General features: G+C 37.9%; 1 protein-coding gene across 4 annotated transcripts in view; it reads right to left on the bottom strand.

The window, feature by feature from the left end:
- Positions 1 to 300: 300 nt before the first annotated feature.
- Positions 301 to 16,800, bottom strand: part of ZEB1 (zinc finger E-box binding homeobox 1) — a 180,041-nt gene continuing 163,541 nt past the window's right edge. For all 4 annotated transcript variants that reach the window (XM_036912228.2, XM_036912229.2, XM_057498351.1 and 1 more), the window contains exons 5-9: positions 15,805 to 16,007; positions 12,197 to 12,302; positions 5,069 to 6,876; positions 2,974 to 3,154; positions 301 to 2,837 (exon numbers count right to left, since the gene is read on the bottom strand). In XM_036912228.2, coding sequence (XP_036768123.2) covers positions 2,245 to 2,837; positions 2,974 to 3,154; positions 5,069 to 6,876; positions 12,197 to 12,302; positions 15,805 to 16,007 — 2,891 coding nt within the window. In that variant the 3' untranslated portion in view covers positions 301 to 2,244. The remainder of the gene's footprint in view (positions 2,838 to 2,973; positions 3,155 to 5,068; positions 6,877 to 12,196; positions 12,303 to 15,804; positions 16,008 to 16,800) is intronic.

Raw genomic sequence — 16,800 nt, 5'->3', positions numbered from 1 at the left:
TACAGGGGAGAGGCACTGGAATCCAGGCGTCCCTCAAGTGACCAGAGGTTGAAAGGTCATGGGGTCACAAGTGGAGCCTTCAGGAAAAAGCAGCAACATCAGTGGGGCCATTAGTTGTGAACTCCGATCTTCCCAGAAACATTTAGCCACAAGAAAGTCCATAATTTAGTGGTGAACATCTAAAACATTGTTACCCAAACTCAGTCCAAGATAACTCAAGTGCAGGGTGACAGTGTAATGCCCCATTTCTCACAGTTTTCCAAAGAAAATCTCGATAATGAGTAGAAGAATGAGAGCAGGTCAGGCTTGTTGATGCATTTTATTGTGAGATGGGGAGTCTGGTAAAAAACTAGAAAATGACCATGGTGTAACAAGGAACTTAAAAATGAAGAATCAGATTGGTAACTTACATACATGGATACAGGAACAAATTGGCACAAAATGTTAAACATGGTTCCCAACACTGTTTATATAAGGTTATCCTAATTTGGCTTACTAAGGAAATGAGAGTTTTATGGTTAGGCTAATCTCTTAATAAAACTGCAGAGCATCATGCTATTAGTCACACAGTGAATTTCAAAATTTAAGAGTTTTATATTAAAAACTGGGTAAAGGTAAAATGACTTGATTGTAGTTGTAAAACTAATACATTCCCATTTAAATTCTGTTCTACAGTCCAAGGCAAGTATAAATGTTAACATAACACTGTTAAATCAAATCTCAATGCAAGAGAACCAATTGCATCTCTACTTTAAATCTTATCAACTTTCCAAATTTTCATACTAAAATATATTATTGTATTAATACAAACTACAGTATTATACACTACACTGTGTAATAAATAAAGAAATATAAAAATAAGACACATAAATATAAAAGTTTTCTAAAACTAAAAGTACATGTCAGTAAGAAGGGTATTAATACTGCCAGGTTTGAAGACATACAGTACAAAAATGTTGCGCATATCTATAAACTAAAAGAAATAAAATAATACTGATAGGTAAAAATCAGCTAATGTTGTTAATAAACTGGGTCCATAATAACTAACATTTGGAAACAGTTATGAACCAAATAACAACGGCATATCCATGTCTGAGATGTGAGTACATGGATAAAGCAGATTAGAAAATTTCCCTTGCATTTCTGTAGGGAAAATTTGAAAGTCAATTAGAGCAAAACGAATACTGAGGAATTAAAGGATGAAATGTCCCAGTGTTTTGGCTTCTCTGACAGAGTCAGTGGTTTTAAGTTTTATTTTGGAATTTTGAAAGAACAGACAAATCAACAAATGCTAGTTATTGTGGGCCACACATTGAACGAAGGCGGGTCAGAGCCTTGAAAATACTGACAGACGGCGCTTACAGCACACAGGTCTTGCTTAAGGCCAGAGGGGATACAAAGCTTCATATTATATCCTTCATATCTGTTACCACATACTCAAACACGATTACAAACACTGATTCTGACGACTCTGCTACCCTCACCAGTATTAACACTGTTAGTCCCTGCAATCAGAACTCACTGACAATCTTTTGAACTCCATTTTAAAACACATGAGTAAGAAACTTCAGTTCTTCTATTGGCTGCTTTCTTAAGGCTAACAATACACTTGAAATGATAATACACTCTACTATGACATCTAAATATTAGAAATCACTACCTCCTAGGTTGGATTTATAAAAGGTAGTGAGCACGGTTTGGAACTGCATTATACTTCTTTGTGAAGGGAATTTTGTAGTGCAGAAGTTCTCACATTTAAAAAAAACATAAAATACTGAAGTGGATTTAGCATATGTTTACCAATAAAAAATTATAAAATTTCTCCCAATTGTACAGCTTAAGAATAAACCAACATAAGAGTGATAATTAATACTGATAAAATGAAACAATGCTAGATTCTTATCTAATTAATCTTCCTTTAACCTGTTCAATCTTTGCTTTCTGAGTCATTAAAGTTTTCTAATCTGCTTCATGTTACAAACTTGTTTCTAACTTTGAAAAATGCATGAAAAATTACTAGGTCAGGCACACCCGGATTGTGTGTGTGTGTGTGTGTGTGTGTGTGTGTGTCTGTGTGTGTGTGTGTTGTTTTTTTTTTGGATTTTGTATTTTTTTAAATTTTTACTTTACACAGTAGTGAACAGGAATCACAGTATACAGGTTACTGTGTTTCCGTGAAAAGCATGTATAATATAGAAGAAACTTCATTACCAATTAGAATTTATTTTCCTTCTAGAAAAACAATCAGGCTTCATTTGTTTTCTCTTCAGACACTTGCTCACTATCCTCATTTACTTTTTGCTCTAAGCTGCTCGCTTGGTTTACGGCTCCGTCCTCCTCCGTCAGACCTTCTGAATTTGCTCCTTCTCCCTCATTCCCGGCCTCCTCGGCCTCCTCAGCCTCCTCCTCCTCCTCCTCCTCCTCCTCCTCCTCCCCTTGCGGTTTCTCACATTCTTTTTCTTCCTGAAGTTCTTCCATCTCCTTCGCCTCTTCCTCCTCTTCCTCCTTTTCACTGTCTTCATCCTCTTCCCTTACCAAACTCTCTCTCTCATCTGAGTCGACCTGCGAGGGAGAGGCCCTGGCGCCCACGAGCTCGCCCGCCAGCACCCCGGGGCCAGCCTCCTCCTGCTCTGGGCTGTCATGCTCTTCTGCTTCTCTCTTGCAGTAGGAATAGCGGTGATTCATGTGTTGAGAGTAAGACCCAGAGTGTGAGAAACGCTTCCCACATTTGTCACATTGATAGGGCTTTTCTCCAGAATGCAATCGCATGTGTTCGATCAAGTGATGTTTGTGTTTAAATGCCTTTTTACAGATTCCACACTCGTGAGGTCTTTTACCTGCAAAAGAACACAGCTATGAAATAAAATGGTGGTATTAAACAAATAAAATCCCTGTAAGTCTTTTGGGTGTACTTCAGTTTGTAGGAAGGGTCATTGATTCAATTTTCAAACACTGTCAGGTTCATCAACATACCTGTGTGTTCATATTTATGTCTCAATAATGAGCTACTCTTCTGGAATATCTTATCACACAGATCACAAGCATACATTCCGTTTTCTGTCTTTCGCATTTTCTTTTTGGGTGGAGTAGAATCAGAGTCATTCTGATCCTCTACATTAGATACTCCTTCTGAGCTAGTGTCTTGCCTTTCATCCTAAAGGAAAAAAAAGGGGTAAGAAATTTTAGAATTGAATGGTAAACAAGAGGCATACATGAAATCATGGGTCAGAGAGCTGTGTTGATCCATACTCCCACCGACCGGGCCAAAGTGAGCGTGCCACCCCGTGGCTGAGGATGGCGCCGACACTGAGCGGGGGAGAGGGTGAAGGGGTTAGACAAAAGGCAGGCATGTTGGCTACTGAGAGCAGTATCGTCATGACTATAACAAGAACATATGGTCAACCGGTACCGAAAAGAGAGGCACCAAAGACAAAGAATATAAGATGTGTAGTAACAAAATTCACCGAGTCCCAAATGAGCCATTACTTAATAAGAAACCTGCAGAAAATTTTAACTTAACAATTTGCTAGGTAATCACTAATTTCTAACTGCTTCATTATGCTTCATTTTCTCACTCTGGGTTTCACTAAGCAAAAAATTAAGACTCTATTTTTTAAAGGTGGTCTTTCAACTGTATCCTCCAGAATGAGAGAGATTTTTTTGCTCTACCACTTTTCAAAGAAGCAAGATGGCAAAATAATGCAGGAGGGTCAGTATTGTTAAACAAGAATAGTTGCCAGGCAAAATGAATCTTTGGCACTTCAGGGGAATAAACACATTTCCGGCAGCCTCAGGGAGAAGATTTTGGGCAGGAGGCTCTTGTGTAGGTAAACACTGTTCTGTGGTTGAATTGGGCTCCTTAAGAACCTTGTGTCTTTCCTAAAGTCTTCTATTCTACTGTCTCTAAAACCACAAGTTTTCTAAAAGTCTAAAGGTTTTTCACAGCATTTCTGACAGCTTTTAAGGCAGGAGAGATGCCACCATTTGTCTGGATCATTTTGAGCTGCCAATGGGTGTTAAAGTAACTTGACTCTACTTTCACTGCAGTTTGATCTGGTCACATGACTGAATGAAATGTTAGTGGTCTATTATTCAAAGGTGTGCACAGTGCCCTATATGTTAAAAAGTTAGTTATGAATTCACTGGTCATGTGAGAATTTTTTTCAAGAGTAATCATATAATCACAAGAAACCCAATTGGTAGTGACATTAAAAAGAAGCAAATATACATTTGAACAGGACATTGTAATTATTTTAGCTGCACCTACTTATAACTAATATTTAGATTAAGAGATCAAATTTATCTCTAGCATTCCTTCTGATTGAATCACAAATTGATGGAAGACATGGGGAGACATCAAGGTTAGTGACACAGACAAAGTCTGGACAATGAGATGTAGTAATCACACAAAATGGTTCTATCCAAAACTACCATGGATTTTGGGAGGAAGTTTAAAGAGTAAAATGCATAGATTCATAACGATATTTCCTCATATATATTAATTATGACTGATACTGTTTTAGTTTAGAGCTCATAAAATGATCAGTAAATTCACTAGATGAATTCTTATATACTGCATTCTTATTTAATGAAAGCCTTTTATAAAAAGAGGTGTTAACACATTTTTAGTGATAAGTTTTCTTGGTGTGAAATGTCTGTGAATGGGGACATATTTTCATTTATTAATGATCATATTCCAGGAAGAAACTATTCCTGATTTTGGGAATGTAACTATAAAAACAGAAATTCAATAGTTAGTATTCCAATTTTTCCTGTCTCTAGTTTCAAAGAATCAAGTCTCTAGTTGAGACTCAGCATTTTTCACAGTAGAATAACACTTTAAACTTTAGTTAATCACTATATAAAGTAAACAATGGAGACACGATGCCATAAAACTTAAAGCAAACATGGATCTCTTTCCTTTAAAAAATGACCAGTTTGTAACCACCTACTTGGGTCTATAGTGACTGATTTTCATTAGAAAAATTTCACTGAAATAAGTCAAAGTAGCATGTTGCCAAACAAATTCAGGAGAGCAACCTTAAAAAAAAAAAATTTTTTTTTTTACCTGATTTCCATTTGGCTGGATCGCTTTCAAGGGCTGTTCTTGGACTGCAGGGCTGACTGTAGTTGAGTATGTGTAAGCCACCTGGGGAATCAGAATAGTCTGCTTATTGGCAGCTAGTGCTCGCAAGCATGGAACACTGTTCTGGTCAGCAATGGCCACAATAGTGGGTAACTGGGCAGTGACTGTAGGTATAGCAATATTTATGGGGTTGGCACTTGGTGGGATTACATTTACAATTGGTTCTGAGTCTGTAACACAACTGTCCTTTTGTGGCTCCTTTTTTGCGCAAGACAAGTTCAAAGGTTCTTCCTGGACAGAATAAACACTGTTCTGGTAAACACTAGTGATGGTTGACCTTTCCAATAATTCTCCCTGTTGCTTTGGTAGTGAAAGATCAAGAGGCTCTGCTTGTGGCTCTTCATGTGCGCTTTCTGCTGTGTACAAGTGACCCTGTGTATTTCTGGAAGAGGAAAGGTTTAGAGGTGATGGGGATGATGTAGTACTTCTGGAACCATTGGCAGTTAATCCTACTGGTAGAACTGGAGAGTCATTCATCTTCAGAGGACTTTGTAGACTTATTGTGCTGTCCTGGGGTTCATTTGCATTTGACGATTGAGGCTGATCATCATTCTTTGCAGGGATATTTCCCTTGCCTAGTTCTGGAGAAGATGGTTCAGAAGACTGCACTGAAATCTGTCCAGCTTGCATCTTTTCAAACCATTTTTTTACTACATCCAGTGGCAGGTTTACTGAATCAGCAATCTTTGAGAGCTCTTCTGCACTCGGCTGTGCGTTCAAAGCATAGTAAGCTTTTAGAAGAGACAACAGGTTCTTTAAAGGTGGCTGACTGGGAGACAAACTGCCGTCTCCGGAACTTGATGAAGCAGAGGGCTCAGGCTTCTCGGCTTCTGGTGCAGGGAGTGGAGGAGGCTGAGCTGGCTGCTTCAGATCATAGTGCTTCAACTCTGGAAGTGCGCTGATATCTCCTGGACATTCGTCACACAGAAGGCAAGTGCTGTCATTCACTTCTTCAAAGCTTTTGTCCTTCTCAGATTTAACAGTAAGATCTTCTGGTAATTTTTCACTTTTGCAACTGTTTGTGGGGACAGGGTTTTCTTTTTTTAAATTTTGAGGAACAACTTGAAGTTGGCTAGGCTGCTCAAGACTGTAGTTAATGATGATTTTGGTTGTTCCATCTTGATCAACCAAAGGAAGACTGATGGCTGAAATAACAGAATGGCCACCTTGCTGGATGGATGAAGCATTGATTGTTTCTTGTTCTTTGGATGCAAGATTGGCTTGATTATTCTCCAAAACTTGCCTTATTACATTACCATCTACTGCCACTTTAAGTACATTCTGAATATCACTTAAATTGATACTTATGGGAGACACCAAGCCGACTGTAGGCAGAACAACAGCTTGCACCACACCCTGAGGAGAACTGGTTGCCTGTAATGGGCCACCACCACTAAACACCCCATTTTGCAAAGGGGTTGAACAGTTGATTCCTGAAGTAACCACTATGGGTTTGAATTCATAATCCACAGGTTCAGTTTTAATTTGGTTTATAGAAAGTTGTTCTTGAAGGGGTTTATTTTCTATCTTTTGCCGTATCTGTGGACGTGTGGGACTGCCTGGTGATGCCGACAGAGACGGTGAGGAACACTGAGATGTCTTGAGTCCTGTTCTTGGTCGCCCATTCACAGGCATCAAGCTGATACATTTCTTACTGCTTATGTGTGAGCTATAGGAACCAGAATGGGAAAAACGTTTCTTGCAGTTTGGGCATTCATATGGCTTCTCTCCTAAATAAAAAAAAATCATATTCACCGAATTATTACATAAAGTTGTCTGTATCCACATTTTCCCTAAAACAAGCAATATCAACCTATAATTATCTAATACCATGTATACTGTGATATAATTTTATTTAGAATCATATTAAGTTCAACCTATATAAATGTTATAAACACTAGTAAAACATTAATCTGCAGGACATGTGCTCACCTATAAGGGAACCCATCTCAGCATATGTATATAATATTTCTGGCTCACCTTTAGAATTTCAAATAATTCTCAACTTCCAAAAATAATTACATCCTACTCTTTTAAGTAACTTTTTTCTTATCCTAATTCACCAACCTGTGTAATTTCCTGTATTTCACTACATTTAACCATCTTTAGGAGAAATTAATACTGGAAGGGAAGAAAAGTAAGTAAAATCTTCCTGTAAGACTTAACAAGTATGAATATCTATCCTTGATTGTATGAATCACATGAATGTCTATCTTTCCCATATCACTAAGGTTTCGTTGAGAAGATCTTTCTCAGTGGTAAGAAAACTTTAGATAAAATGTATTGCTGTAAGCCCCAGCTTATTAAACTGGGATGTATGTACTCACGGAGATGTGGGCAATGCTCTAATGGCTGTGCAAAGCTTCCTGAAATTTGAATTTTAGTGACAGTGCTTATGGTAACTTAAACATTATTTTTCTATTAGAACAGATTATTCTGTGGAGAAAAATGCAACATTTGTGTGAATTGTTAGGGAAAAAACCACAATGTCAAAGAAGCTTCTTGTTTATAGAAGCTTCCTTCAAGTTACTTCCCTAGACCTATCCAAGGCTTTATTCTTCTTGGCCAATAGGAGTTCTTTGGTAGAAAATTTTGAAAAACATGGATCTAAATGAAATTTTTCATAAAATCCTACATTTTTTACTCTGATTTTAATTTATAATTATATAGTTCCTTAACCTGTAATTTATAAGTTACTGAACATCAGTTTCAATAAGGAAGGAACTGCTGGTCATTGTGTGCCATTTACCCCATGTACCTATTACAGTCTGTGTCACAGAGAGGCTCATGAAAACTTTTTTAGATGAATGAATGGCTGATTGTAGAATTATGACATGGGATCCTGACTTACCTACCTACTCAGTATCAAAATAAAGCTATTTCTCTCCTCCTTTCCTTTTAAGAATTAAAATGAAAGCAGTGAGAAAGTCAATGTGAGCTCTGCTATAAAGTTTAAGAAAAGTGAGTTACATTTTCTCAGAAATATAATTACTTGAAGATCAGATATTAGAATTGAAAGGGATCTAAGAAGCCCTCTGGCACAGCTTCCTTCTCAATGAAGAGCTCATTTTTTAATCATTGACTTTGATGAGTTTCTGTTGAAGCTGTTTTATTAACAGGAGGTTATTACCTGCTGGACAGCACCATGGAGGATGGTCTAGCCTGGTTCTGCTGCGTATCATGGATTCGGGTTCAAATCCTGGCTCTGTCACATACAATTTTCACCTTGCTTTTTTTGGTGTGTAAATAAGTGTGTATGTATCAGTCCTTACTGGACTACTGTAGCAGCTAGATGAGATGTGGTTTCAATAAATGCGATTTTTCTAGGAAGCAATTCTGCTGAGAGAGAGGTTGAATATAAAGCCCAAGTTGGCTTGTCATAATGCCAACGTCCCTGTCCTGGTTTGCTCTTCTGATGCCACACAGAGCAAGTCCAAGTTTTCTTCTACAAGCCAGACTTTCAAGTTGATGAAGTGCTGTTATGTGTATCCTTAAACTTCCCTTGGGTTGGTTGAATGGATCCAGGTCCTTCAAACAATCCTCCAAGGCATGGTTTTCAGAACCCTTACTCACCTGTAAACTCACCTTGGGAAATTCACCAGTGTACCAATAGCTTTCCAATGGGTGCCTGGGATATGATTCAATACTCAAACTGCATCAGACAAAAAGCATTGGACAAAAATTCTCGCATGTCTATATTTTAACATTTTTAATTATTTGATTATATTTTTAGAGGAGCTACACACTTGTTCTCTTGCTAGAGACACTATGAAAATTGGCATCTCTATACGGATTATTTTTATTTTTACAAACAGGGAGATAAATGGGTAAGGCAATTGCTTTGGAGTCAGGATGCCTTTATCAGAGCCCAGGCTTTGCCATGTAGTAGTTGAGTGACTTTGGACAAGTTAATTAATTAAACTCTCTGAGCCTCCATGTTCTCATCAGTAGAAAGGGAGGAAACAATAGTATCTGCCTCACAGGGCTTGGGGAGGGCTATGTGAGTTAATGCATCAGACAACTAGAGCGTAGTCATACTTAGCTAAGTTGTCCAAATACAAAGCTAGCTGTCATTGCTGTTGTTGGGAATTACCCTGATATTTTATCATCAACAGGAAGGAAGTCTGCAGAACACCTTTTCTAATGGCAAATTCACTGTTTGTTAGAAAATAACTTCATGGCTTTATGGTTTATAGGTAATGTACGTTACCCTGGCTAATCGGTCTAGGTTGGTGTTCACAAGTACTAAACACTGGTGGCTACATCAGGAAGTTTTGACTGCACAAAGACAAATGTACTGTGAAGACTGATATTTTTTTGGTAATGGTGAGGTGGGTGTTTGGCTGCATCAGATGTAAAAATTTTTCCAGCTAAAATTACTAAGGCTATGGAACAAACCAAAGCTATGTTCTGGGGAGGAGCACAACCCACGAGCATGTGCTCTTGTGTCTCACCTCTGAGCGTTAGTGTGGTGCCCTGCTCCTCTGAGCTCAACTCCCACGGGCAGAGTGCAGATGGGGGTCAAACGCATGATTCTGCACAGGGCTCATTTTAACGGCATTAGAAGACAGCCACAATCCGGGTAGTTTTAGGGAGTATGCTTGAGGACCCAGATCCCTAATAGCTTTTAAAAATTCAGCTGAGAAAAAAATTACAGAGGCTCCAGAAGGGTATGCAGGTCACCATTTTTAGATTCTCTAAACAGCACTTTCCAAACTGTCTGTGGTGAAGGACCTTTTGTTTTGTTTGTTTTTTGTTTTAAATTCCTAATCTACTGTGGACAATATTGTGTAAAAGAAACTGAAATTGTCAGAGCATTGTCTTGGTATAATAGTTTCTAAATCCTTATTCTCAAGTTCTGCATTTTTCTCTTCAGAACCAGTAACAAAAACCCTGTGGTGCAGCACCATGCGGGGATGACACTGAGCAGCTGTGTTCGGGAACCCCCTCTTGGAATAAACCAGACCATGAGCCAGATACTTCAACTTTAGCCATGTGGCCACCGTAAAGAAATACTTTTTCTAAATTGTATTTGATGACATATTGCTGGCCTGTACTGAACAATCTCATTTCAAAAAGAAAGCCCTATCAGTTCCTCTGCTGTATTATTTTCACAATATTTTGAGGATGATATAAATTGTGTTTTGATCTTTCCTCTTCATGATGCTCTAAGGAAAACCTTTCTCTGTGTCCTTAGTCTCAGGGAGAGTTGACTCTTGTTAGTCACAGACACTGGGTCTTGGGTACTTTCCATACTTCCAAACAAGCCATATAGTCTAATTTGTGCTCCACTTCCAGCATATACATGGATTTCATAGCCTCCTTTTACTCATGTTTACTTCATGCCTGTTTCACTTAACTTTATTTTCCTTATGTATTTTTAAGTTAAAATTTCTTGCTATATTAAAGGTATACAAACCTCATATTAAATGATTTTAAGAAAATATAAATACACAATGAAAGGACAGTGCAGAGTCTAGTGGGAACTGTGTGCTCTATGATGTGGCCTAAATTTGTATTAGGTATTTAAACAGCAGCAGCATATGGTTATCATGCATGAAGTTCTTCACCACCCAGACCCTGAACATTTTTCTGTAAGTACTGTGAACAGTAGCTCCCTAATTACTACTTGACTGAGCCTGATTTTTGAACATCAATGCAGGATTTTGTGATTAAATAGCAACCTCTTGTTTCTAGACCTGTATTTTAATCTGTGGTATGATCTACGGTTTCCCTTTCTGTATCATCTACAGATCGGACAAGTCCTCCTATATAACTGCAATAGGACCATGAGAGATTCATTTTGTACACGAATCTTACTCTAAGCTTTATTTCCCTTCCTGTACCTCAATTTCAACATTAAAAAACTCTCTTGAATTACCTGTATTTCTTATCAACAACCTCAAATCAGCTCTAGTAAGAAATTGTATTTATATTATTGATGAAAATTGACAGCATAGGAGCTAAGAAATAAGATCTTGTGGCAGGCTGCAAAAGACAACTTCTACTTTCCAGAAACATTAATGTGTTAAAGTAAATAACTGTTTTTGTGAGAATCTTGGTTTGAGCATTTTTAAGTAGTAACTTTAACACTATTTAGAATTCAAGGAGCAATACAGTAAAACTTCTAGAAATGCAGTTCCAAAATAAAACAGTTATCACCAACCACCCCTCACAAAGTCACCCAACTGTACTCTTTTTGTAGCATGATGTTTGTAAAATGTAACTAAAATGTCAGTACAATAATGCAGACAAAATAAGGAATGTACACCCGTAATTTCCCAGTAATAAGTGGGAGTGAGCTAATAGTTCTTCTCAGTACAATTATTTAAATCTAAAATAACATATCATACTTAATCAGGGGATGAACACATTTCATAGTACACTGTGGGATGTTGCTGAGTTTTCTTTCTAGCTTTTGTTCAAGTAAAGCCTCTAAAGAAATGCAAATATAGCTGTTTTTGTTGATAAGTTTCTAAAATAGACATATTATTTTTTAACACATAATAATATTCATTTTTTAAAATGGTGCAGAATAGAAAATGACATGGACTAGAAAGGTGAAATGATGGGTGAACACATTTTCCTTTGAAATTGTCATTAATGCTGCCCTCTCTTGCTGACTCCACATCATTCTTCACCATTTCCTATGTGGGGTTACAGTCTCTGTGTAAAGCATGTCATCATCTCCTTATTTTCTTGTGCAAAATCCAACTTCTGTATCTTTTTTCATTCCCTTGTTAATTAAGCAAAAGAGGCAACAAAATTGACATTCATTGGAAAGCTAATGTAGGTTGTACTTCTTGTTAGGACATGCTATATTCTGAATAGGAAATTTGGAGTATCATCTTATATTATCTTTATATACTTAAGTTTGAGATTAAGACTCCAATAAAATACTATTTATAAGCAGAAACTTCCTCCAGATTAATCTTTATCCTAAAAGAAAAGCAAGAAGTTTCTCATCCTGTGTGTAGATCACCTGTTGCAGATTAATTTATTACCACATATGTGATGATATTCAAGGTGTGAAAGAAAATAAGTATTTACCACTGTGGATTCTTAAGTGCTCTTTTAGATGGTGTTTGTATTTGAAAGCTTTTCCACATTCAGTGCACTTGAATTTACGATTACCGCCAGACTGTGTCACATGTCTCTGAAAGAAAGAATTGGTATTTTAATGATAAGGCAAAAAAGCTTAAAATACAAAGAACATTCAATGTGCTAAAAGTAATATTTTGGTGATTTTTTTGATCCCTAAAGGCCTCAAATTTTAGCACTCACAAAAATCTAACACTTCTAATACTACCAAAATGGAGGGTGACAGCAGGAACAGAATTTTGACACAAAGATCTCCACTTTTTAACTTAAAGTGTCAGAATCATACATTATTAAACAATATAGTATTTAGCACAAATAAGTTAATATATGCTTTATTAGAAACTAGAGAGGATTTTGTCTGTACTCAAGTTACAGATAAAGGAAACTGACATTAAGAAAAGCCAGTTACTTGTCTAAAGCACAGGTACTACATAGAAGAACAAGGTCTCCTGAATAGAAGGAAAGTTCTAGCTTTTTCCAGTGCTTTATCCTATCTTATGTGTTTGATATTTCCAAAATACACTTTAATCTGATGATTTTAAAAATTACTCACAACTTTTTTAGCCAAATATGGATAACAGCTTTCTGTCCAAAATATAAAATTCCCACTTTTATATATTTCAAATATATTCTGCAATCTTAGTTCAATCGTACAGAAGCACTACTAGAACTGAACTGTACTGAAACCTCTGAAGGGCTCCCATGAGCCCCGACCATAGACTCTGAGTCTGTATAGACTCTCTGCTCCAAGAGCACAGCCCTGTGTGCCCAGGTGCCCTCTTCACCAGATCCTACTTGAAGTTCAGGCCTGTCTTTCCATGAGTTTCACATACTGACTGCTCTTTTCTTCAATTTTATGAACCAAAGTTTCCTTGCTTTGGTTCATAATATTTCTCACTTCTTGACTATGTTTCTTAATGATGACTGTTAAGACGAATTCATCCTTTAACAGTTTAACCCAATTACTACTTGCTTGATGCTCACCCTAGCTGGAATCCTCTTTTGTCTTTCATATAGGACGGTAAGAGAATAGTACTTACTTGGTATCAGGCCCTACTTCACCCAGACCCATGGCTATAAGTACCAAGTGTATGGTGACAATCCCAAATTTATATCTCTAGGCTTCTCCCCTTAGCTGCAGATTCTTATAGCCGACTGCTGCCTTGACATTACCAGTTGGAAAACAATAGGCATCTGAAACTTAACATGATTAACACTGAACTCTTAATTTCTCTGCTGATAATCAGCTCCTCTATGGTTTCCCATCTTTGGGAATAACATTCTCATTTGATTTCTGCACAGTCCCTGAGCTTTGGGGTACTCCCTGATCCCTCTTTCTCTTACGCCCCTACCCACCCCACCAACAAGCCATCTGAATATATTCTGAGTCTGACATTCCTCCTATGTCGTGCCTGCCAGCACTGTCTCTGGCCTGAGTTACAGCTACAGCTCCTAAGTTGTCTCCTTGCTCTCCTTTGTGTCACTCTTGATCTACTCTCCACCCAATAGCCAGTGTTCCTTTCAAAATAAAAAATAAAGATATAATTTGATTCAAAGGCTTTCGTATCACACTTCAAAACAAAGTCAAAAGTCTTTATCACAGCCTATCCAAGGGGGTCTATCATCTGCCCCCAGTGCCTCCCTAGCTTTACTTTTCTTTGTCCCTTTTATTCACACTGGTCTCCGAGCTGTTCTTTGGTGACCTGTGCAGGCTGCTGCCTCCAGGTCTCTGCTCTCTTTGCTGTAATGCCTTCCCCAGCCTTCCATGACTGGCTCTTTCCTGTCATTCAGGTCTAGCTACAAACCTATATCCCCTACATTCAGGGACTTCGCTCAACTTTTTCACTACTGTGCCTTCAACACTGAGATCAGGGCCTGACACATAATGGAAACTCAGATACACGCTGAATGAACATACTTATAAGAGATGGCGTGCCATCTTGGAGGTATGCACGGTTTTCAAAATCAGTTTCCTGGTGACTGAAGCTGTGTCTAAGGCCTCCAAGTGTGTTCCTCACAGTGCTGGTCTGCACCCTCATCGCTGCTCCTTCCTGACCTTTGTCTGTCCATGTACTTCCTTTATGGAGCCTACTAGTAGCCTTGGCACCTATCAGAAGAAGCATCACAGAAGTGCCTTTTGTGCTCCTCAGTGACCCTGTGATTGTTTCTGTCCTGGCATCTCCTACTTCCTCCACCAGTGCTTCCTGTCCCTGGAGAGCCTTCCCTTGACAAGCACCCTTAGTACACAGAGGACAGGGGGCAGCAGCAGCAGGATGGGTCTGCTCCCCAAATGTCATGTGAGCCGGCTCTTTTCCCAAGGCTGGTCCAGTCTGTGGGCATGTTGGGGTCGGAGATGGGAAAGCATCCCCTGGGGATGGTCCTCTGAGACTCGTGTGGGGCAGCCAGGACATAGACAGCGTTGGTCCTGAGCAGCTACTTTCTCCATCAGTTCTTTCCTTTGGCGCTGTCTCGCATCTCCAGCTTTCCTTCACAGAACTAACCGGTAACCTATCAGAGGAAATCTTGGTCCTCAACTCTGATTGCCACCCTCTCCCAACCTTATCTCCTGCCCTGACCCTGCACCATCATTCTGTTTGTGCTGTGATTTTGTTTGGTTTAGCCATCATCCTGGCCAAGGGTCTGACTTCTCTGTGGGGTATGTGATTCATATTAGGTGCACACATAGGGCAGAGTTCTTATAGATTCAGGCACAGAGACATCACAGCCTTTGATAGAAGAAACTGGACATATGCTCCAGCTGTAACATACTCCCTTAAAATACCCTGTGCAGTTGGACAGTTATTTGATTTTTAAAATTAGAACTAAACTGATATGTTATCAAGATTTAATAAAATGACAATTCAGAGTTGTCTTTGACTTTAACTTTTATGAATAGAGGCAACAGTTTAAATATAACTTATACCTACAGAACATTCTACATACCTATAGGGTTCATACTTCTAGAAATTGAGGCACAGGAGTAGAATAAACCATATGAAAATTGAGTCTTTAAACTAAAAATGGTTTAGAATCTAAACCTTAGATCCTCAGAGGAAGCAACTTCCCTTACTAGAGGAAAAAAACACACAATAGCTTATACTGAGAATAAGTAGAGTCATCTTTGATTTACAGAAAATTAAATTTTATTATCATTATTTGATTTTTTTCTCAATTGGGTCAATACTAAGTCATATGGTTTATGCAAACAATTACGATTTTTCCCATACTGAACATTTTAGTAGAATGCATTTTGAACTCATGTTCTAAACTTAAGAGAAATATCTGTTATAATATAAACAAAATAATTAATCAAGATGAAAGGGATCTTACCTAAAAAAGGAAAAAAACCTTAAGTTTACCTCTAAAATAATGTTCAATGTGCTTTTAACTCAGAAATGACCAGATAATACAAATAAATAATCACTAATTTTTATAAGGCTGTATAGCCAAGACACTGTTTAAGTACATTAAAAAAAATTAAGTATATTAAAACTCTTGACTTCTTAGGAGGGCTGAGGATTCAAATTTGAGAGTGTACTGTCAGTCATTTCACTTACTTGATCTCTTCCTGATTTATGTGATGTCATATGACGTTCAAGTTGAGTTCTGTATGCAAAGGTGTAACTGCATAGGGAGCAACTAAAGTTATCTTCGTTCTTTTCATGGCGATATTTAATGTGTTCTTTCAGAGAGGTAAAGCGCTTATAGCCTCTATCACAATATGGGCAGGTGAGTAACTGAGAAAATGCATCTGGTGTTCCTGTAAAAGACAAATCAGGTATTTTGAATTTAAAACATTCAAAAAATAGTATCAAAGCTACCACTGGATCCCTGTGCTGTGTGTACTTTATATTAGATCCTCAAAATAATACAGTGATCTTCCTCACTACATTATAAAGGAAAAAACATAAGGCTTAGAAAGATAAAATAACTTAAAAGTCACACAGCCAGTAAATGACAAGAGTCAGGATTCAAACGTGTGCTGTCTGACTCAAAAGTCCCATTTCTTTTTTACTAAACCATAATTCTTGCCTTCTTTTTGTGTGGTTAATTAGACAAAGAAAACAAACATAAAATTAGAATGTAGGTTACATTTGTAAATATGTACACATGGCAGGCGACTTGTACACCATAATTAGATCCTTCTATTGGTATGGTAACAATGTCATTATTTTTTGAAGTTTGAAACTGCCACTATAAAGTTATTGTCATCAGAGAGTAAGCAGTACACAGAGAGACTCTGTTTCTAAGATGATGTTTCCAAGCCTTGCAGTTAAGTGTGGCCATCTGACTGAGCTCAGACCAAAAGAATGTGTGCTGGGGGGAAAGAGTAATGAGAGCCAGATCTAGGCCTGGCCCATAAAGGCCTCTGGTGCGCGATTCTTCATGTTCTTCCTCCTGTTGAAATACATGGACAAATCTTCAGTATAATCTCCTATGGATGAATATAGGATGGTTTTAGAAAATAAAGGCATTATGGATACACTGGAGTTCACTGAATTAACTATGTATTTACATATGGGACCACCTAAGCCTGCAAATCCTAAAATATA

Source organism: Manis pentadactyla, chromosome 3 (genome assembly GCF_030020395.1).
Source record: "Manis pentadactyla isolate mManPen7 chromosome 3, mManPen7.hap1, whole genome shotgun sequence".
In the NCBI taxonomy this organism is placed as follows: Eukaryota; Metazoa; Chordata; class Mammalia; order Pholidota; family Manidae; genus Manis; species Manis pentadactyla.
This window is presented reverse-complemented; position numbering and strand designations above follow the sequence as displayed.